The sequence below is a fragment of the Pollachius pollachius genome, assembly GCF_949987615.1.
Source record: "Pollachius pollachius genome assembly, chromosome: 11".
In the NCBI taxonomy this organism is placed as follows: Eukaryota; Metazoa; Chordata; class Actinopteri; order Gadiformes; family Gadidae; genus Pollachius; species Pollachius pollachius.
Genome location: NC_136944.1, coordinates 13343572 through 13365540, shown reverse-complemented (window position 1 = coordinate 13365540; position 21969 = coordinate 13343572). Strand labels below are relative to the sequence as shown.

Sequence of the window (21969 nt, the reverse complement as noted above, 5' to 3'; positions counted from 1 at the left end):
ACAAAGTTTAAACTGCAGACACTGCATCTCTAATAAACACTGGTAGTTAAAATTGTAGTGTGTCCTAAATGATTACCGTGTCATTAGCCTACCAAACCATGACATCATCCTGCACCACTTTGAGCCTTAAACAGCAGTGACATCTCCGTTGTTTAGTGCAGTTCCTCAGAAGCGTGATAAAAGTAAATGAATGTATAGATATTTTTGGGTTCCTCTGTAATAAGAGAGATAAAATCTTAAATAAAATGTTGGAAGAAATGTTAAATATAATTCAAATGAGGCATTTATTGGCATTAAAAGTCCAAACCCTACTATATACAGCAAGTTCTCTCACACACACACACACACACACACACACACGCACACGCAAGGTGTTTTTATTCACTGCGAGCTGGGTTGTCCTTTATATGCCCCAAACGTCCCCTGAACACTCCAATATCCAGGATGGCATCCAGGCATCACTAAACACCTCCTGGCCAATGGCACACACATAGCCCGCTGGATCCAACCCATATACCCCCACTTTGCACATGTACACCATGTACACCACCTCCCTGGTACAGAACAAATAAAGTACACTTTAACTGCTTCTTGTACGTGCACTTTAAAAAAACGTGCACACAGACGTAAATCCTATGCACTCCGTAGGAATTTTCACACACATACACATACACAGCTGAGGGTTCTGGTTTTCATTACAAGGGGGTGGGGGGCTGTCCATCCATATGGGGCCGGCATTCCAGAGCTTAGAGTTCCGTAACCGTGGGTTACATTTGGAAAGGTAGGAAAGTTTGGGGGGGGGGAAAGAGGGGTTAGGGAGGGGGAGATAAAGAGAGGAGAGGTCTACGAAGACAAAACGGGGTGAGGGAAAACAGACATCGGAAGCCTGTGAGGGTACGGAAAGTCTGGTGTAGTAATGTAAACAAAGTAGAGGCCTAGTTCTCATCCTTTTACACACAAGGGGATTTTAACTTGAAGGAGGGTCACACCCACATTTTAATGCAGAGCCTATTGCACAAAATAACTTTTATCCTGCAGGAGGATCACGTCAACATTGTTAATGCAAAGCCTTTAAAACCACGTTTCTCACACACACACACACACACACACACACACACACACACACACACACACACACCTTTTAACATGAATGAGGGTCTCAACAACTGTAACGTTGCTCTCGACCACATACCAAGAAATGGATAGCGTATTTGTTTGCATTGTGGTTTTAAGAGGTTTCTCTGGGACAAACCTCACGACTAACAATGTTTGACAGTGGACAGGAGGAGTTTCACAGAAAGTCTACAAAAGCAAAACTATGCTTTGAAATATAACAAAGAGATTCCAATACTTATGAAATATGAATACACAGCAGAAAACATTCAAGTTGAGTCCTTCACTCGCCTTTAACACAACCATGAACTAATAATAACTTGATTTGCCAAATGTCTTTTTTCATTGAATATGCATTACGATTCTTAACATCCAGAGAAACAGAAACAGTGCTGAATTAGAAGTAATAACAGTAAAGGAATGGAGCCAATCTGCCTCTCGAAGACAAATAGTGATTACAAAAAATAACGTCCCCGAGAACCAAACGCGTTTGAACCATAAGATTGAAAAACTGGGCCACTGTGTGTGTGTGTGCGCGTGCGTTGGACGAATGCTTTTTCTCTGCAGTATGTAAAGTGGAATTCTTTGAGTTCACCACGCTGAAGGGAATCCCTCGCTCCCCCTCACCTTCCTGAAGGGCGGCCACTCGTCCTCCTCCTCCCGCCGGTCGTCAGGGTCGTCGTCGGGGCCCTGGGGGTCGTCGGCGGGGTCGCAGTCCGTGTGGAAGACGCTGGCAGTGGAGAGCTTGTAGATCGGCGTGAGGGCCACGCCCGATGCATCCCAGAAGCGTACTGTGCCGTCCTCGTGGCTGAAACACACCACACACACACACACACACACACACACACACACACACAGTCAGGCCCCAGGATGCACTGCAGGCAACCCAGACTGTGATCTACGGACGGTTGAGGGGTGGGACATTGACAACAATTACAACACCAAAACAATTACAATACAAAAACAATTACAATACAAAAAAAGAAGGGAGAGACGTATTGTGAGATGCGGGACTGTTTGGCTTCTCCGTGGACATGGATATGACGATACTGTGCAGGCGCGCATGGTAACGTGCACTCCCACTGGAGGAGCCGGGATGAGAATGAGATGAAGCGTCCGGAAAAGGAGAATATATAAATATCTGGTACTTTCTCACAAGCTCAGCTCTACTGGGAACATATGTGCAAGAGGAAACGCTTGAGTAATGTTTAATGTCTATATAGTTCAATAATTGGCTGTGTGTGCTTGCGTGCGTGTGCTTGCGTGCGTGTGTACCCAGTCAGTAGCAGTTCCTGCTGTTTCGCTGACGGCGCCAGGTTTTTCCCTCCACAGATCGGCCAACTCTGCATAAACCAGACAGCATGGAGGATTAAACATAAATAATATAATGACATCAAAGCCTAACATTTGCATTTCCCAGTACAGACCACTTTTTAAACTTGTGTGTAAGCTCTACCTGACCAAACTCATGCACAACATAGCTCACCTCAGCAGATAAGTGTTTTTTCTGCAGCACCTTCTAGGGTGGGTGTACCTCCTGTACAGAACCCTAACCCTGAGCAAACTAAGCTCTACTCGTCTAACCGATGAGCCACTTAAAAAATGTTATTTCTTTTATAAAGCTTCTACTTCTACCGCTTTGCTTCTTCCTGATTCTATATTTTTCCACATTAAATCAAGCACAAACGATAAACACAAAAGATACGTTTGATTTAAACATTGACCATTACATATTGCAACTCTGCTGCAGTTTAATTTGACATGTTGTGATCCTTCCCTGCTCTGACCCCTTATTGGCAGCGCCCACTCACCCGTGGCTGCTGCTGCTGCTGCTGCGGTGCATGTCGCTGGGCGCGGCCGGCCTGCAGCACCCTCTCCCACAGCTTGGGGGGTACGCTGGAGACGTGGCATGAGCAGGTGATGGCCGAGGAGTGCAGCGGGGCCAGGTAGGGGGTCGGCAGCGTGGGCCAGCCGGGGGTCTGCAGGTCCACCACCACCAGCTCCTCGTCCAGCAGCACCACCAAGGCCGAGGGCTCGTCAAACTCTGGGGGAGGAGGGGGAGTTGGGCTGTTTACAGGTGGATTTCCCATGATGCAGTGCTAAACTTTGCAGGCCTTACAGATGTCATTTCTAATGATGCCATTGCAGCATGTAAAACCCACTTAACAGCAAATTAATCTTCAACTGACCGTTCCAATCTACATTTTGTTTTCCATGATGCACCAACTAGCTTTACAGCAATACCTCCATTTTAAAGTCACCCCCAAACACATCGACATTCCTGGGGCTACGGACTCTTTGGAAACACAAAACTAATAATTGATCAGTTGAACACGTGTGCTTCACACGTCCCGGCCATAGCCCTGAGAGTGTATCGTATTCCGCCCAAGCCACGTGGCCCCCCCACCTTGCTCCCGCTCCACGCTGTGGACGGTGAAGAAGTCGATGACCCGGGACGTGAAGTCCAGCGTGACGTGCTCCTTGTCCTGCTGGATGGTCAGACAGTGGCGGTCTCCGTAGCTCGCCCTGGGCATCCCACCACTGTACAACAGCATGGGACAACTGGAGAGCAAGCCAGAGAGCCAGCATGAGTGAGAGGGAAGAGTAGCATGGACATTATATAGTCAGTAGGGACGACAGACGGGAGAAGACTTGTCACTCTGGCCCAATTCTGGGAAACGGGTTCTTGAAATCGCTCACAACCATTACCAAATGATCGCTTCTCTACTTTTACTAGTCATTTTTTTGTAGTACTTGCTTTGGCAATGTAAAGGTTTATTGTCCATGCCAATAAAGCTCTTTGGAATTGAGAGTGTGTGAAAAATAGACTAATAGATGAAATGTTACAATTTTTAACATAAAACTAATACAATTGTATTCCCATTTGATTATATGTTCTCAACAATAAATTGGGATTGATCCTAATCCTCATTGGTGCTACTTGGTGGAACCAGCCAACAGGAGAGAGGGGGGCCCTCAACAGGAGAGAGGGGGGCCCTCAACAGGAAAGCGGGGGGCCCTCAACAGGAAAGCGGGGGGCCCTCAACAGGAAAGCGGGGGGCCCTCAACAGGAGAGAGTGGGGGGCCCTCAACAGGAGAAGGGGGGGCCCTCAACAGGAGAAGGGGGGGCCCTCAACAGGAGAAGGGGGGGCCCTCAACAGGAGAGCGGGGGGCCCTCAACAGGAGAGCGGGGGGCCCTCAACAGGAGAGTGGGGCCCTCAACAGGAAAGCGGGGGGCCCTCAACAGGAGAGCCGGGGGCCCTCAACAGGAGAGAGGGGGGCCCTCAACAGGAGAGAGGGGGGCCCTCAACAGGAGAACGGGGGCCCTCAACAGGAGAACGGGGGCCCTCAACAGGAGAACGGGGGCCCTCAACAGGAGAGAGGGGGGCCCTCAACAGGAGAGCGGGGGGGCCCTCACCCGGACGCTGTGGTCCTCAGAAGGACCTTGCTGATGGCCTTGCAGGGGAACGGACCTGGGGACGAGGAAAGGAGCTCATTAAGGGACACCCCAATGTTTTCCAAGCCATCGTTCATCTTCTTTCTGAACATTACACCACAACTGTTTGCATCAGGCTTTTAACTGTTCTGACTTACGCATACAACAACGACTCAAACACAGTCACAAACAAGTGGCTGCAACTGAAGGAACATTGCTGAACACATCCAGTCAAATTAACGCGCGGTGGTAACGGAGTCATCGAGAACAGGAGCCAGGCGCAGCCCATCCATGCCACTGGGTCAACCAGCGGCCTCCACCAGCCTTACCGTATGGGACGGTGGAGGACACCGGCTGCTGGGTGTAGGGGTTTCCGCTGGTAACTGCCCACACCGAGTAGCCCCCGTCGTTATGGGAACTGACCAGCGACTTCCCGGAACGCTCCCACACCAGGCTCTCTAGTTGCTGTGCGCACACACACACACACACACACACACACACACACACACACACACACACACACACACACACACACACACACACACACGATGCATGTAGGAGCAGAATCTCTGCTTCAAGGCTTTGTTGGATCATTCATCAGTATGCTAAGTACAAAATAGTGATTTACATAAAAGGGATGAAATTGGTTAGTTAATGTGGTTTGAAAGATAAGATTCATGTTTGAGGACTATATACACACACGCACGAGTCATTTCCAAGACTCTTGCCACCCCAAAGTCAGCTCCATCAGTGGGGTATACCTGCTTGCCCAGGAAGAGGTGATCCACGTGCCGCGTGCTCAGATCCCACAGCACCACCAGGCCTCGGCTGTAGCCTATCAGAATCACCCCTGGCTGCTGAGGGTGTTCCTGGAGAGACTCCACCGGCCCCAGAGACTTGCCACATCGGTAGTCCTCTGGCAAGCTGAAAAAACATAATTACATCAACAAACAAAACGATTCAAACATGCGAAACCAACTGAACAAGAACTGTTGAAATCTGGTCTTGGCCCAACGATATGGCAAACTGAATCAATCTCTAAACAGGCAGGGGTTAAACCCATTGGACCCACTGCCTGTTCATGTTGGTACAGTTTAACAACACTCGACAAATGTAGTTTGTGGTACTGCCAACTCTCATTGTTAAGCACGTTGCTAAATGTCATTGATTTGATCAGGCCTAAAATCACATCAGCCACCCTGAACTACGTTATATTTTCATCACTCTGTGCATCCGTTACTGCCAATGTTAAAATACAGCACAAACCATATCCTGTTGGTACCAGCTCAAGACCTGCATTGTAGCAAGTGTGGTTGAGAAGACTGTACAGGAGTGGAAACGACATCTGTTCACAGCCACACACACCAATCTTACTCAACCATCGTACACGAAAGTATGTGTACATTGGAGCACACAAGGTGCGCCTACCTAGAGCTCCTGGTTGGCAGCTCAACTCACGTAAAAGGATATTCAAAAAACATCTTTCAGCCAGCCAATGCTACTGAAAATGAGGTTTAAAACATTCAGTCAACCCATTGCATGATGTCATTGACGGTTTTTGAAAAAGCATAGGCTGTGTGCACGGATACATAGGGATCTCTATTTTACGGACCTTGATTGTGTAGAGATAGTGAGAAAATCTTTCGCTCCAATTTGGCCAAGCTGTTTCAGGTGATTGGCTCTTCCAGTTTTAAATTTACATTTTAGTATTTTGGAGTGTGTGTATAGCAGGCTGTTTCACAATACTTTCTTCAGCAATCCCAAAGTTCCCTGACATACAACGAAGGGACCCTGGTTTTCCATCAACTGGAGTTGAACGTGTTCCCCAATAGTTCATATTCCTCTTGTAGACCAAAGGCTTTACAAATCACAATACCCATCATGCCAAAAGACATTTGCTAGAGGTTCCTTTGTTCACAGCTGACCAGCAGGATCATATCAGAAACTAAGACTAAATTATAGGATCAGTAGCAATCCCACAAAGAGAAAGATTGATTACCAAGCGTCAGATGAAATATGACAAGATACTAGAAGAACACTATTAAAGTCAATCACGTGTGTGCGTGTGGACCCATTACCTACAGATGATAATCAACACGATCAAAATCCTAAAATCACATCAAAAACAATAACACACCGCAACAACACCACAGGACATGCCAGGGTGTCCCCGCAGCATACGGGCTGAGGGCGTGGAGCTGCCTGCAGAGCGCGTTTACCCAGAGCTACTCCTCTCTGCAGAGATAACCAGAACACAACACGAGGCTGGGCCTCCGCAGCGGGGGAAGCCGGGCCAGACACGCATTCCTCAGAGGTAACACACACACACACACACACACACACACACACACACAGAGTGAAGAAACAAGAATGAGGGAGTGAGGTTGATGAGCGGCCGAGCGAGTATGAGAGAGAGAGAGAGAGGGCCGCAGGAGGAAGAGCGGTGGAGAAAGCTCTCAGGGCACTTGGCTACAGATGAGGCATAACCAACCCACCCACCCACCCACCCACACACACACCCACACACACACACACTCCATTTCGCTCTCTCGCTCCCTCAGCAAGGAAGATGGTTCCGGAAGCAGAGGAGCAGAAACATTGCGGACAAAGCCCTCCATTGTCCGTCATTCAACAAGTACTTTTAGGTAATCCAGTGTCCTGCTCACATGGTGATGAGCCTGTGTATGTCCACTGGTGATTCGGCTACAGCGTTTCCCCAACCGGAACACCAAGTATTGGCAGCTGTTACAAAGCCTCGCAATCACAGGCTCTGACACACACACACACACACACACACACACACACACACACACACACACACACACACACACACACACACACACACACACACACACACACACACACACACACACACACACACACAAGCCCCTGGGAGGCCTCAACGCTGCCCACTTCCCTCAACAGCCCGGTGTAATGAGGGGTTCGGAGATTCGTCTGAAATACACAGCAGACAGGACCCACCCCTGGCACGCTGGACACACACACGCACACACACACACACACACACACATGTCTGGCTCCTCTATGGGCAATAATAACAGTAAACACTGGTCTCGAATGTTAAACCCCAAACACAAACAAACAGAGCGATTGAGAAAACGTTTGCAGATCCAAGTGTTTACATGTCTTGGGAAACAGTCAAGAGCTGCGGTACCACTGTATCGCTACAACGTAGCCATCCACTGTCACATGGATGCATGCTGAAAGCATGTGGCCGTTTGTACTTCTTTGTGGGAATGAGATCTGTTTTCTTTCAGGCTTCTACTCCAGACCGATTTAAAAGACGGCCTGATGGCTCTGTAAGTCACAGCTCTTAATGACTGCAGGAAACCTTGCACGACTGATACCTGGAAATGGACCACCTGGCTGTGCCGTTTCTGCCTAGGTTGTATTTGTACTCCACAACAATGCAATAGAGGCATTTAAGATGCGGTGTTATGCCGTCCCCACGAATGCTTGTTTGTTTTTAGAGTCATCTCACAGCCTCTTCTGGTCCTTCAACTCACATGACCCTAGCTGACCCCTAGTGGCCCAGTAACCTCTGTGTGTGTGTGGGTGTGTTGACATGCCCAGCAGGAGCTCTTACACAGGGAAGCAGGCTGTTCCATGTTCTAAGAAAGGACATGAAGTGTGGAAGATCGAGGGAGTGCCTCTAAAAACAGTTCAACAGCACCTCTCTCGCTACTACTGATCCTCATGCCACGCGCTGATGATATTTTAATGAATTATCACTAGTAATTTCGGCATGAAACATTGCAAATGAGTAACTGTCAACACAAGTCGTAAAGCTTTGGAAGCAAAGGTATAAACAGCGCTAGGTATCTTAAAAAGTTTCTCCCATCACTTAATGTGCTGGATCTATACTTCATGTACATCCAGGTACATCCAGATGTCCCATAACTACAATACTGCCTCAACCACATGATCTGACCATCCAAACATATGTTACTATTGTTAGTGCTACTTTGCCATTTTTGTTATTTTTTCATTGACCAGTTAAAGAGTAATTAAACCCATAAAAAGATGGTCCATTTGGGAGAATAGTGTTGGTGAACATTTCCATCTACTTTTTTTAAACTCAAATGACAATGAGTTCTCCATTGCCTACACACTCCAGCTCAAGAGAGTTTGACAAGGGTTTAGAGAACGTTAAACAGCCCTTGCACTCGCTCCTATGCAACCCAATGGGTCCAATTTTCCTAAACATTTACGACTGTCACCGATCATATTTTTTGGAAACTAATAAGCATGTTCCCTAAAACAGGGTTTACTTAGCCTTTATACAGCACCAGGTTCATGTTAGCAATTTTCTCCCATTGTCGTTCACTTCCATCAATGGAAGTGTCGAAGAAGAAACGTGGCCAGCGCGCGCTCACTCACCTCTGTATGACCTGGTCTTGGAGAAGTGATTGGTTCTCCCTCAGCGACAGGCGTGGCAAATCCAGGAAGTGGACGCCCCCTCCCTCGGTCCCGACACAGAGCAGGTCACATGACCCCAGGAGGAGGAGGACGGTGACCCGTGAGGTGCTGCAGGGACAGGAGACAGCAGCTTGTATAACGAGCACAGAGTTTTGGACCTGTGAGGTAGTGCAGGGACAAGAGACAGCAATCCGTGTGATAAGACAGAGCTTCGACTCACCTTTTTTCCATTCACATGGAAGGTCATTTAGTGCTCTCTTAGCATCTTACATGCAGGGGCGTAGGAATGAGTTTCACATTGGGGGGGGGGGACACATATCGGAAACCTGACAGATCCGTTAATGGTTTGAACAGAAATATGTCAGAAATTAACTACACTGAAAAAATTCACAAATATATTTTATTCTACTAAAAAGATACATTTGTAAATGTAAATGAAAACACATTTTGAATGGCAGTAATGAACTGAATATATAATCAATTCTTTAATTGCTCAATCATCCAGTTTTTTAGAATAAGAAGCGGTGACAAGACGCTGTGTTGCGCTTTCAAAATAAAATAAAATATTTTTCTCCCCCCGGTATAATTTTTAGGTGGGACAAATGCACCTGTCTCCAATATTGGAGGGGACACGTCCCCTCCGTCCCCCCCGGTTCCTACACCCTTGCTTACATGCAACATAAAAAATTGACATAACATGTGGTGTGTAATTGCAATGTAGTCTATGCCAGACAAACGACCTGGTGAAGGCTGAAAGTGTTTGGCAAGCTTATGTTGGAGCTGGAATCAAAACATCACAAAGCAGACATGAACAAACGAGAGATGAACGAGAAACCAGAAATGTCGGAGAGATCGTCAGATAAAAATGCACCTGCAGTTCTCGATGCCGGGCCTCCCTGGGAGGCAGTAACTACGCACTTCCTGGAGCCCCACCGTTGGCTCCCGTCTGGCTCCGCCCACTTCCCTGGGAGCCCCGCCCACCAGCTCCCACAGATGGATGGAGTTGTCATCGAGCAGTGACAGAAGCCGGCCCTATTGGTTGGGAGGCGGGGGGAAGAGGAGGGGTCAATCTTGGCCTGCTAGAGGCACTGTAGGTACGATTTAAGAACCATTCTTCTATAATGTATGAGCCAATTAAGATTTTAGACCACTCTCCACATCTTGCCTGTCAATCACTGGTGCATTAAGTGCAACTTGAGGGACTAATTCTCTCTCCATTTATAATTCTTGAATCTTACCTCCAGCAAATTGAGTAGCATGACGTAAATATTTAAAATAACAGATAGTACATCATCCCCCAGCTCACCTGAGCGGGCAGGAATTGGATCTGTGTGACAGCGACGGTGTCTTTGTGCAGCCCTGTGAACTCCACGCCAGGAGCGCCATATCTGGAGAGGAGGATGAGTCAAGGAGAAACTACACAGGGAGGGAGAACGGAACCCAGCCATGGACACGACCAGCACACAACTACCTTACTACACACCGATTATAGTACACAACCAGTGCACAAGTAATACACAACCATCAAACAACCAGCACACAACAAGTACACAACCAGCTCTCAGCAAGTCTTGAAGTGGTATTGCGCACTGCAGTTTCGGACTGCATTAACCCATTCAGACCGGATCACGCATCTGTGCGTGTTTACCTTTAAGGTGTGTTTACTATTAACCCATTTGTACCGGCTGCGCGGAGCAACATTGTATACAGATACAATGTTGCGCCGCACAGCAGCCGGTACAAATGGGTTAAAGTGGACCAAAAGGTATAATAGGATATTACTTTTGAAACAAGGAAGCCAAACAGACATACTGGAGAGAGTAAGAGACACACAGAGATTGAGAGGAATAGAGACAGAGTGAATGAGATGTAGCAGTGGTCATCTAAATGCAGTAAAATCATTGGAGTCATGTTGCTATGGATGCCATAATAGAGGCGTTAGCAAGCTAACGGCAAGTTAGCTGCAATTACAAACCTCATGACGCAGGGAGAGCCCAGTGTGTGCGCTTATGTGCACAGGTTACATAGCTATCTCAACAGGAACCGCCCTATGTTAGCTCAGTAAATTAAGCAGGGCTGTTAAAAGTAGATACACTCCTACACAAGCCAGGCTAAATTAGGCTAAACTTTAAAATTCACAGAGGTTTCCCTCCCCACACCCACACACAATATATAATAGCCTGAAGGCGTCTTAATTAAAAATGCATAAACTGAGGGCAATTTAAAGTTGTGTGCGTGCATGCGTGTGCCCCCACAACCAGTTCTGTATGCAGGATTTTATCGGTCTCTGTTCTGATTCCCGACATTCTCGCTCTGCCTCTCTAGGGTCTTGTGAAGTGCACTACTGGCATTCCAAACATTCACCTCCTCTCATCAGAGGTCTTCGTATTTACGTGTAAGTGTGTTTGTCTTTTAGAAGCCCATGTCACTCATGGAAAATGAGTGTTGGAGCCATTTGATTTAGAGAACTACAAGAGTCACACTTTTGTTGTTTTGGTCAATGAAGCAATCCCTGCGTGTCCCGTGCCTTAATAATCTAACCCAGGAGACGCCGACAGAAATTGTTTTTCAACCACTCGGTACCAGGCCGTATCTATGGTAAATGGTCAACATGAAGGGTCATCATGGAACACCATAGCAGCCCAGGACACAGGTGTTAGAGGAGGGGTACAGACACATCAACGTAGATGTAAGTGGTGGAAGATCATAGACAGTCACACATTGAAAACAAAACAAAAACACGATGTTGGGATCACCGTTACCTAAACGAGCAGGAGACTGTATTAAAAAAAGGCACCTTTTTCAGTAGAGGGGTCCACGCGAATGGCACAGACCCAATGGAGGGTTGCCGACAAAGTTGGTAGGAATGTTTTAAAGTTACATTTTTAAACCACATGATCTTTGATATTTTTTCATGTGGCCACGTCCTCTTCTCTGGGTAAAAACTCCAATAACATGACTCAGGAGCATGTCAACGAACCATCCCATCTCCTCTCATTTCATCTTCTTATATCCAAACATATGAATGGATTCAGACACAGGTTATGCAGGCAGGGGCAGGCCGGCCGCAGCCGTTGCAGATCAAACTCGCAACCGTTGGGCTGCAAGTAGAGAGGTTCCGGAAAGTGTGGCCTCCATCCCCTTTGATCCTCCCTGCAGCTCTGCATTTCTGACGGGAACTGTATAAACTGTAGGTGTATTGAAACCTGTGATTCTAGCCAAGGTAATTGCAGCAAGATCAGAGCAGAGCGTAGTAAACTATTACCATGGCACATTGTAGCTAACTCTATGGCCCAACTGAGACAATAAGGTAAAAAATACACAAATAAAAATCAATAAAAAAGAACAATGAAAGGTTAACCCCATGCCAGACAGCCAAAGACATCAATATGAATCTTATTGCTAGCGGATGTCATGACGAACAAGCAAATGGACGTTTAAATAAATAGAAATAGAAGAAAAAGTCATCCCTGTCCTCACATATTCCCTGCTGTTCTTGAGTTTAAACTGCAAGTTAGTGGGGAATCTATAAGCAGTTTTCTGTATGTATATTCTACTACCGCCTACAGTGAATGTTCATGGTATCCAGTAATTCCATTTACTTTTCAAGGACAGACTACAGCCGCCCCAAGTAACTCATTGGCATATAGAATGCTCCTAATGATGATGGCTGGGACCTGTACTAGATCAGACGATACAGATGCGATGTGAAGACCACTGCGTGTTTGTTTGTGCTTTTGTTAATACAGTTACTAAATTAATAGCAGTATACATTTCCAATATGTACTTTTCCATTCTAATTCACTATTCTGTCTTTTCTAGCATGCTTCGGTGACTGGACTGGATGCCTGGACTCTCCTCGTGGTTAACCGGCCAGCAACACATCATAAATTGAATATGATTTGCATGTATCTACCTGTATGTTAATTATGGCACCCATTGCACTCTTTGGGACAAAACCATCAAACAGATCGACCAATTGGGATGATAGAACGTGACCTCTGATGTAACCCCAGGTAGACCTGTTTATCCACAGCCATTTCCAAATGAGGCCAAGAACCAACTGAGATCACGGTTTGCTCCAAAATGACCTAGCACTCAGGAAATGCCCTCGGCAACAGTTGCCACGGCCAAATATGGAAGAAAGGAAAGAGATGGCAAAGGGACATAATATTGGCAGGACAGAAGACGCTGATTTTCCCAATAATCTGTGCATATCACACACACACACACACACAGGTGATAGTCAATCCAATCTTTGTGATCTACCGACCATGAAGACAAATAACCTGCTGCTAATGACCACTTTAAAACACACATGGAGTCACTATAATGACCGCTAATGAGTGAAACACTCATTAACACACATACACAGGGGAGCAGTGTGTGATTGGCCAGCGATGCAGAGAGCCGTGTTGGGAAGGATAAAGCGATTTCACGGTCTGAATAAGCATCAACAGACAACATTGTCACACACACACACACACACACACACACACACACACACACACACACACACACACACACACACACACACACACACACACACACACACACACACACACACACACTTATCTCCACAGACCAAACTCATAGAATAATTAATTCATGGCTTTATTGAACTGTGGGTGGATGGGTTTTATTCTGTAGACACCAAGCTTCTTAACAAAAGTGATGTCTTGCGTCACATAATAAGTAACTCAACAATGCAACACAACTTCTGAGTGATTATCTTAAAGACACACACACACACACACACACACACACACACACACACACCTCAGATGTCTTGGGTAATGGAGGCCTGTGACAGGGTTAGCTGAACAACTCCTCCCAGCCACTTGAGAAACAATGCTCTGCAGCTTGCATCTACCCCCCCCCACCCCTCTTTTCCCCTTTTCTTTTGAGCCCTCACACCCATACACAAGCACACACTCCGATTGGTTGCTTTGAAAAGGGAGAGATGAATGACGGAGAGGGAATGAGACAGTTGGGTCAGATTGGGAGTGAGATAGTGTTGGGTGAGACAAAGAGTGAGAGACTGTTGGGTGAGATAAGGAGTGAGAGACTGTTGGGTGAGATAAACATTTGGGATAAGACGGTTTGAGCCGAAGCTGGGCGAGAGCGAGTGAGTAAGAGACAATGTGGTCAGAGCGGGAGGGATACAGTGGCCCAATGAAAATAAGGAACTAATACAACATACAAGAAACAAGGGAAAGGGGAAGAAAAGGGAAAAAGGGAGAAACGGACAGGCGGGAGGGATATACGCAGAAATGGAGTGTGATAGAGGGACACAAAGGGATGAGAGGTGAGGAGTGTAGGAACACAGAGAAACACAGGGGGAAAAAACGAACAGATTGGGTCCAGCAGGGAGAGACGTGATCGGGGAGAGTCGACAAAGATAAATCAGCGACCGCTGGCCCAGCTGGCTTCCATCAGAATGGCTGACCCGAAAACACACATACACCCCAAAACACACCTCTTTATGCGTTGTGCGTTTGCATTTTGGTAGTTTGAACACACAGCTAAATGCTTCACTTGGTATTACAACTCCTATTATCCTCCTAAAAACCCAATTTGAGTAAATATACCTTTCATGAGACAATAAGGAATATTTACATTTCCATACAACAAGCAGGAGACCAGTAGAAAAAAATAATACATTGGCTTGTCCCAACCAAAACCGGGGCAGCAGCATGACCAAGCAAACAAACGCATCCATCTTTTCCAGCTCACATGCCAGAGATAGAGAAAATAATAGGGACGATTGTAACAATGGAAAAACACTGCAAGCCCTCCTCCGTGGTGGGCTAATTGACAACAGAAGAAGAGAGGCGACTCCTCAGATTGGCCCATTGGACTCTGGAGGAACCCAGAAAATATCTGGAACGTTCTGGAGAGAGACATGCCACAGAGGTCTTCTCAGACCAAGAATAGGAGTATTTGGTAGGGTACATCTCAGTACAAAGTACCAATAAGTTATTTGTATTTTGATTATACTAACCATAATGTCACCAATGAAAACAGTGAAATCCCTCATTTTCATGTAGGGCTATTTGTTTTTTCGTTCAAATGCTTTGTTGTACTAGAACAAAACAAAAACCATTCAGAAAAGTGTCAAGTTTTAGGAATCCCCCTCCATTATTATAGAAATATTTTCACGCCCAGCTGTAGCTCGTCCTCAGTGACAGGATGTGTCCTTGTTCCAAACTGTTTCACCACATTCATATGGTTTGATAAAGAGTGGAACAGGTTTTGGCTACAGCACACGTTATTATGCTGGCCGGGCTGAGAGCATTTATTAACAGATGTGAGAGTTATACTTTGCGTTGCAATGAGAGGTGGGCCATTCTAAGTATATTAAAGCTGGATTTATAGTTGTTTGCAGTAAACACGGATGATCAGCTAAAAAGATGATAATTAGCATTTGTATACATAAAGAACAGATTAATGGCATTCTTGAAGGTTGCCAAATATTCAGAAAACACTGCCCTCCACCCTAAAGGAGAAAACTGAGAAACGCACTGAGACACGACTGGCCAGAACAGTGAAACACACATCGGCATGTTCATCCTTGTATCCATGTCAATATTAGCGGTTCCGTGGTCGGCAGCAATGTAAAAGGACGTCAAACAACATTTTAACGTGAATCAGCGCAAAGTGGCCGAGCATTCCAGCGACTTCAAACCAGTACCTGAATGAATACATAAATAAGTTGGCAGTTGAGAGTGGAGTGGATGTTGGGAAATGGGGTCACTTAGCATCTGAACTGCGGTGCAGGAGACACACTGCAGCTGGTTCGAGGTTCACACACAGAGCAACTGTGTTTCTAGCAGTTATCCCTGTTCCACTTTAAAAACAAGATTGAGTAACACCCCACCAGCCCCGTCTGCTCACAAGGGGCTCGTCCCACGCTCGTACACGCTTTTATGCTTCAGTTCAACAAGGTGGTGACGGTTGCCATAAATGCTGGGCTGAGGAGTAGGTTACATTTTTTGTCTCCCTCTATATTTTTAAACCCATTCAGTCTGCATACAGCCTCCGCATCCACAGCACTGGTTGTCTTGGAAACCGCCTCTGAAGCAGCCCTTCATTAAGACGAGACCTCGCAACAAAGCCCTTACTCACCCAGTGTGCATACACACACACACAGGGTTAACCCAGGGCAGTGCAACATGAATTCCACAACAGGAGCCTAACTCCCCTGGATCCAGGCCAGCCAGTCTCCCCCTCGACGCATACACCCGCCTTCCCCGTCTCAATCCTCACCGTGTGGTCAGAACAGGGGATCTCTGGGTGTAATATGACTCTGGGCTTCACAAACAGAAAGGCAAGCGAGAAAAAGTGTGAGTGTGTGTGTGCGAGTGAGTGCGTCTCTGGTCATTATGCACACATACAAAAACCAACGGTGAGAAAAGTGCCGAAAGGGCGCGCCTGTGTGGGTAACAGACGAGCGTTGCAAGTCTTTTTTTCCAGCAGGATTTTTAAGAAAACACCTCAGGGGCAAAGCTTTGAGATCCACATCGTCCTTTTTGTGTGTCCAAAAGTTAGCAGCCATCCATGTTTAACATACGTTTAAAAATGGGTAAGGCTTTATTCATTGTAGTTTAGTGGTTGGACGGCTCTGCAAGGGACTCGTGTTTGTTCAACAACAGCACTGCATCTCTTTGTCTATCTATGTCTACATCTCTTCCGCCTTCTCCCTCTCGCTGTCCGTGTTCACGCACGCGTCTCCAGCCAGAGCCTGGTACCACCAACCTCCCTTACACAGAGAAGCTCTCAAAGCACCACGCGCACACACACACACACGCGCACACACGCACACACACACCTCCCCGTCAGCCTCTGACAGTCTCTTACACACACAATGCATAGCACGGCTCCATCCTCTGGCCGCTGTCGCATTACAGCTAAAAATAACCCCAGGCAAGTATTGTACAACAAACGTTAGTCAGCATTAACATTATTGTATGCTTGACGATTTCATCGATGATATGGAGGCTTACATCATTGGTTACGGCAGTACAGACCGGTGGCAACTGTACTGCATTACTGAACCTCTCTTTACCAACGTGAAGCCAAAGCGATGACAGAGCAACCAGTCTATTTCGGTTTTAATACTTGTTTGACAGCAGGCTCAGACAGAGAATGGCTTCTGGGCGGTATAGCATACAAACGTAACTATAGCGTAATTTCACGCAACATTACTCAATGGAATTATCTGCAGCACATAAGCTGCTAGGGCACTAGATAAAAAAATAACAGGAATCGGCGGTGTATCGAGTTTTTGAAAAACAACGAAAAACAAACCCGTCACTTATTAAGGCGTTTTATAGTCTGCTTGATTTGGCCGTGTATTCTCAAATCTGTGTCTGGAAGTTCTGGTCGGAGCATCTGCGTTCGACTAATGAAGCACATCTTCAGCATCTCAGAAGAATGTTTCCAGCTTGTGGCAAAGCAACAACAGATATGTATTGGGATTGTTGGAGATGCGGGAAGAAATTACCCCCAGCTTGGCTCAATTACTCAATTTTCTTTTAATTAAAATGCTATCTTGAATCTCTAACACTATGTGTAGAGCACATTGATCGAATAACCAATACATTGCTACTGACGTTCTCAAAAACGATTTAAGGAGGAAACACAAAGAAGTGACCTACAAACGCAGAGAGAAACAGAATGAGGTCTAGAAGAACAGACTGAAAACATTATAAAAAACAGAGGTATTAAGAGAATGAAGAGATCTATAACAGATGGACCGAGAAAGAAACAGATAGACAGACAGAGAGCAATGAGAAAGAAAAGGCTACCAGTTGGGTGCAGATCTGACGTGCATGGAGACAGAGACAGGGGTCTGAGCCCAGACAGAAAGATTGGGGGAAGACTCTGGCCATCAGCCTCAACTTAGTCTACTCTTAACAGCCACTTGGGCACCGACCAAACAGCAAGCCAGTATTCGGACGGGAGTGGCAGCGTAGAATATCCGAACGTGCCTTGATGCTACATTACTGAAAGGAGACCAACCCAAAAGAATGGTAAATGGGTCCGTTTCAAACGATGGTGTCAGGGCTACCAAACAACAGCTTACCGACGCATTAGTCAGAGACAAGAATAAAAGACAGCAACAATAGTTGTTTCAGTTCAGAAGTTAACAAATACACATTTGTTTAAATAAATCTCCTGTAGCAATGGATGACAAAAGCACAAAAAGGGCAGGAGCCAAGTGGTGGGTTGTTAGGATGTTGTCAAACGTTATTCCCATGCGTCTCTCAACATCCTAACACAATTGTTGCAGATGTTGTTATACATATCGGACTTCAAAAATAATTGCAAAAATCGTATTTTGTGATGGATACATTTTGACAGCACCAGTCTTGGTGCCTATGGCCATGATCTGCAGCCTTGGGTCAAACGCCAGCGAGCTGGGCTGGTGGGGGAAGCCATGCTCCACCGTCTGAGAGAGGGACGTAAAGAGAGAGACAGAGACAGAAGGACCATTCAACGCCATAGAAACACAAGCAAAACACGAGAGGACGGAAAACGGCACACAATGAACTTTACGAGCCCTACTTAAAATCGTTAAATGTCATCTGATGTTATTTGATTTGTAAAACGTACATTTGAAAAACACTGGTAATATCGTAAGCAGAGACAATGAAGGCTGGGGGGGGGGGGGGGGGGGCAATGGTTATTTTTAAACCTTTTATTCTTTGTGTGTGCACGCATGTGGGCAAACCAGGGAGGCCCCTGAAAATTGTGTGTTCTACTTCTGTAACATCTAAATACCCTTGAATTTAATAACATGGAAAGTTCTCATCCAAACACTAAAGGAGATGGATGATGTCGATGCATTGTCAGTTTTTAACTATGCTGACTTCTGCACGCATCTTGTTCACTTCAGGTAAAGCTACTAAAGCTGCCATCTATCATTTGGCTACTGCATTGCCTTAATAGGCATGACAATTTAAACATTAATGTAAATTCTTCCTATTTTTGTTCTTATTTTGAAGGCAACTTTCAACATTTCAAAATCACTCTAGAGTTTAGAGCTGGGATTGACAAGGTCAACGGACTGCTTTGGAAGTTTTGACTATTAGGTCATGAGTTTCGTTCTTACAATTCTCACTATAATCCCAAGTAAACACCACTCATTCAAACAAGCAGCCACCCAGGAGAACTGGGTCTGTGGATTAAAGCTGCACTGGGTGAGAAACGAGACCCCAAAGATGTGTAGCATGTCACACAGGTAAAAGTTTCCTTACTGGGGTCGCAGGAGCAGCAAGAATACGTCACACAGATTAGGTCAACATCACACACACCTGCCCTCAAGAGAAACTGACCTATGAGACCCTTTTAGCAGCCGGTTTCGGTGTGCCTTGGCTTGACAGGGCAATGATTGTGTAATGTCCACTTTACTATTTTTGTGTCTGTAAGTGTGCGTGTTCCTTCCAAGAACATAAATATATAAAATAATTATGTAAATCTTTGGCTCCTGCATTTGACAGATGCAGCATAATTTCTAGGACACACCCAGTTTCAACTTTGTATTTGGCCTAGATGTGTCGTTTTAATAACAGTAGGCATATATGCGTTATGTTGACAGACTCTGCATTACTCAAGAGTTCAATGCCATTGATTAAAGTCCATATGAGCTTTCCAAAGACCGAGGGGTTCACCCCCCGCTGAAAGCACTGCAATAAATGCTACTTGATACGTGTGGTTATCAAACCAGCCCTTGCTCCGGACAAATGCTGTAACTTTCAGGAGCAACCTACTTTAGGTGCACACCACTTACGGAGACGGGACTAAATACACCAGAGTAAAGCCATACGTCACTGACAAAGCATCCAAAGATGCATGCCCCTGGCCTACATAATGGATATAGTGAAGAAATGGCAGTAGAGATAGTGGTTTAAAATCGAACCTATGCAGACATTGAGGGGGTTGTGCTCATCAACGTTCCAATACACAATAGCCTGCTACTGCTGTTCCGGGACACAGAACAGTTAGCCAATAGACAACGACGGATCTGTGTAATCAACGAAATCAACAAGTGTCAAAAAGCATTTTGGTGCAATCAATGTTAAAATACTTGCAGCTGTCAAGAAAGGCTGTTTGTTTTTGGGATGGGGTTTGGTCTGTTATTAACCAAATACGATTTAATAACTCCCGTTTCAAACTTCCACACAGCGTTCAAATCTTTTTGAAGCCCTTTTAACTAATATTATGTGGTAGCCATGGTGTTAATTCCGCATACCACCCATTAAAAATTTGAAGTGCAATGTCATAGAACATACTTTGTGTTTATAATACAAGGCCACAGATAGATACAAAGACGTAAAACAGTGAATAAATGAACTTAGACACCACGATAGATATGCGTCAAATATCAATTATGAAAATATTGCTTTTTGCTAATGGAAACTGGAGGAAATAGATGTTGCAGAGAATCTGCAGCGTAATACAGTTTATATTAAAGTGTTCTTATAAAACATTTGCTACGCTGGCTTCAGTTGTTTTTCGGGGTGGGTGGGGGGGGGGGGTATTGGATGGTTTCCATCGGGGCGCCCAGCCCAGCCTCGAATGCGTTGTAGTGCTGTAGCGGGTTGTATGTTCCGTTACTTTACCTTGTTGAAGGCAAACAGCTCCTGCTTGATCTTCTCTCTCTGCGGGTCGTTTCCCTGCCGGCGAAACCTGAACTTCATCATCTTGTAGCCGGGGAGTCGAGGGGGCGATAGAGAAAACACAGCTGGAGCGTAGTTACGAATCCCGTTTGCAGTTGAAGCAGCGCCACTCAGACAATGCTATCAAACTAGCCCATGCAGCCAGAGCTGGCCGACTGCGTTGCGTTTTAATAAGCTCCTATCCTGCAGGGCTGCGGCGCTCCTTCCCCCCCCCGTCTCTCTGCACTGTTTGGGTCGTGGGTTTGACCACTACCCCGAGTTCACACGAACCCCGAACCTGCTGGCCAATGAGAACGGAGCAATCTGTGACTAATTATTCGGACCCGCCCACACATCCCAGCATTGTGGAATGCGGCGCTCGATTCATTGCGTGGAGGCCACCGTCACTGCGGTGTGCGGAGACGGGCGGTCAGTATTCATCAGTTGATTGTAAATGCCTTTTAATGAAAAGTAAAAAGACATTGCTTCATTGTTTGAGTTTCATCAGCCGCCAAGACAACTAACAAATTCAAAAACTCAAATCAAACGGTTGATAACACACATGGGTTTTAGAATATAAAATAATGCACATTGACTGTATATGTAAAATAATAATTTTATTCAGTTGTCAGTTGTCAATACCCAATAACATATTTGCATACAATACATTTAATATAACAATCATAATATTAAGGTAATTCAAACTAGTGCAAAAAGTGCAATTTTACAAAGTTTTTAGGAGCCCTTAAAAAACTTAAATTGCGGACATTGATATTGTGTACATGACATTTGATGCCAGAGACTAGCATCAATGGCATCATGTAATGATTTAACAAATATGATAATTGTAATACAAATCAATATAATTTAAAACAGATTGACATAATAAAGAGCTGTGCGCTCTGTACATGTTGATATGTCCAGCTGAATAATATAAAGGCCCAGGTATAAATTAGCCTTTTAGAATGAATAAAAACCATAGTTGACTGCACACCCCTCTTGTAATATTTATATGACATAAAATCAATAAGGCAACTGTATGAAGACATGGTTGAAAGTATATATCTAAAAATATACATTTCTTTGCAGCAGAGGTAGGTAAAATGTCCGGAGCTTTAAGGTATTCGCTGAAGTCCATTGATTGCCTGTTTGTGAGTGCGTGTGTGTGTATGTGTGTGGGTGTGGGTGTGAGTGCATGAGTGTGTGTGTGTGTGTGTGTGTGTGATTGCATGTGTGCATACATACGCATGTGTGTGTGTGTGTGTGTGTGTGTGTGAGTGTGAGTTATAGCATGGTGATTTCACTGGGTGGAAGAGT

General features: G+C 45.6%; 2 protein-coding genes across 2 annotated transcripts in view; both read right to left on the bottom strand.

Moving 5' to 3' along the window:
- llgl1 (LLGL scribble cell polarity complex component 1) overlaps positions 1 to 20832 on the bottom strand; it is a 29941-nt gene extending 9109 nt beyond the window's left edge. Inside the window, exons 1-12 of the mRNA XM_079746744.1 lie at positions 20617 to 20832; positions 18346 to 18443; positions 10296 to 10377; positions 9861 to 10021; positions 8951 to 9097; positions 5311 to 5473; positions 4879 to 5014; positions 4532 to 4586; positions 3521 to 3675; positions 2925 to 3157; positions 2389 to 2456; positions 1741 to 1921 (exon numbers count right to left, since the gene is read on the bottom strand). Of these exons, the coding sequence (XP_079602870.1) occupies positions 1741 to 1921; positions 2389 to 2456; positions 2925 to 3157; positions 3521 to 3675; positions 4532 to 4586; positions 4879 to 5014; positions 5311 to 5473; positions 8951 to 9097; positions 9861 to 10021; positions 10296 to 10377; positions 18346 to 18443; positions 20617 to 20697 (1560 nt within the window). The 5' untranslated portion in view covers positions 20698 to 20832. The remainder of the gene's footprint in view (positions 1 to 1740; positions 1922 to 2388; positions 2457 to 2924; positions 3158 to 3520; positions 3676 to 4531; positions 4587 to 4878; positions 5015 to 5310; positions 5474 to 8950; positions 9098 to 9860; positions 10022 to 10295; positions 10378 to 18345; positions 18444 to 20616) is intronic.
- Positions 20833 to 21936: 1104 nt separating this feature from the next.
- Positions 21937 to 21969, bottom strand: part of myo15aa (myosin XVAa) — a gene marked incomplete at its 3' end in the record, with an annotated part of 44009 nt that continues 43976 nt past the window's right edge. Inside the window, exon 63 of the mRNA XM_079747109.1 lies at positions 21937 to 21969. This exon is cut by the window's right edge and continues 69 nt beyond it. Within this exon, the coding sequence (XP_079603235.1) occupies positions 21937 to 21969 (33 nt within the window).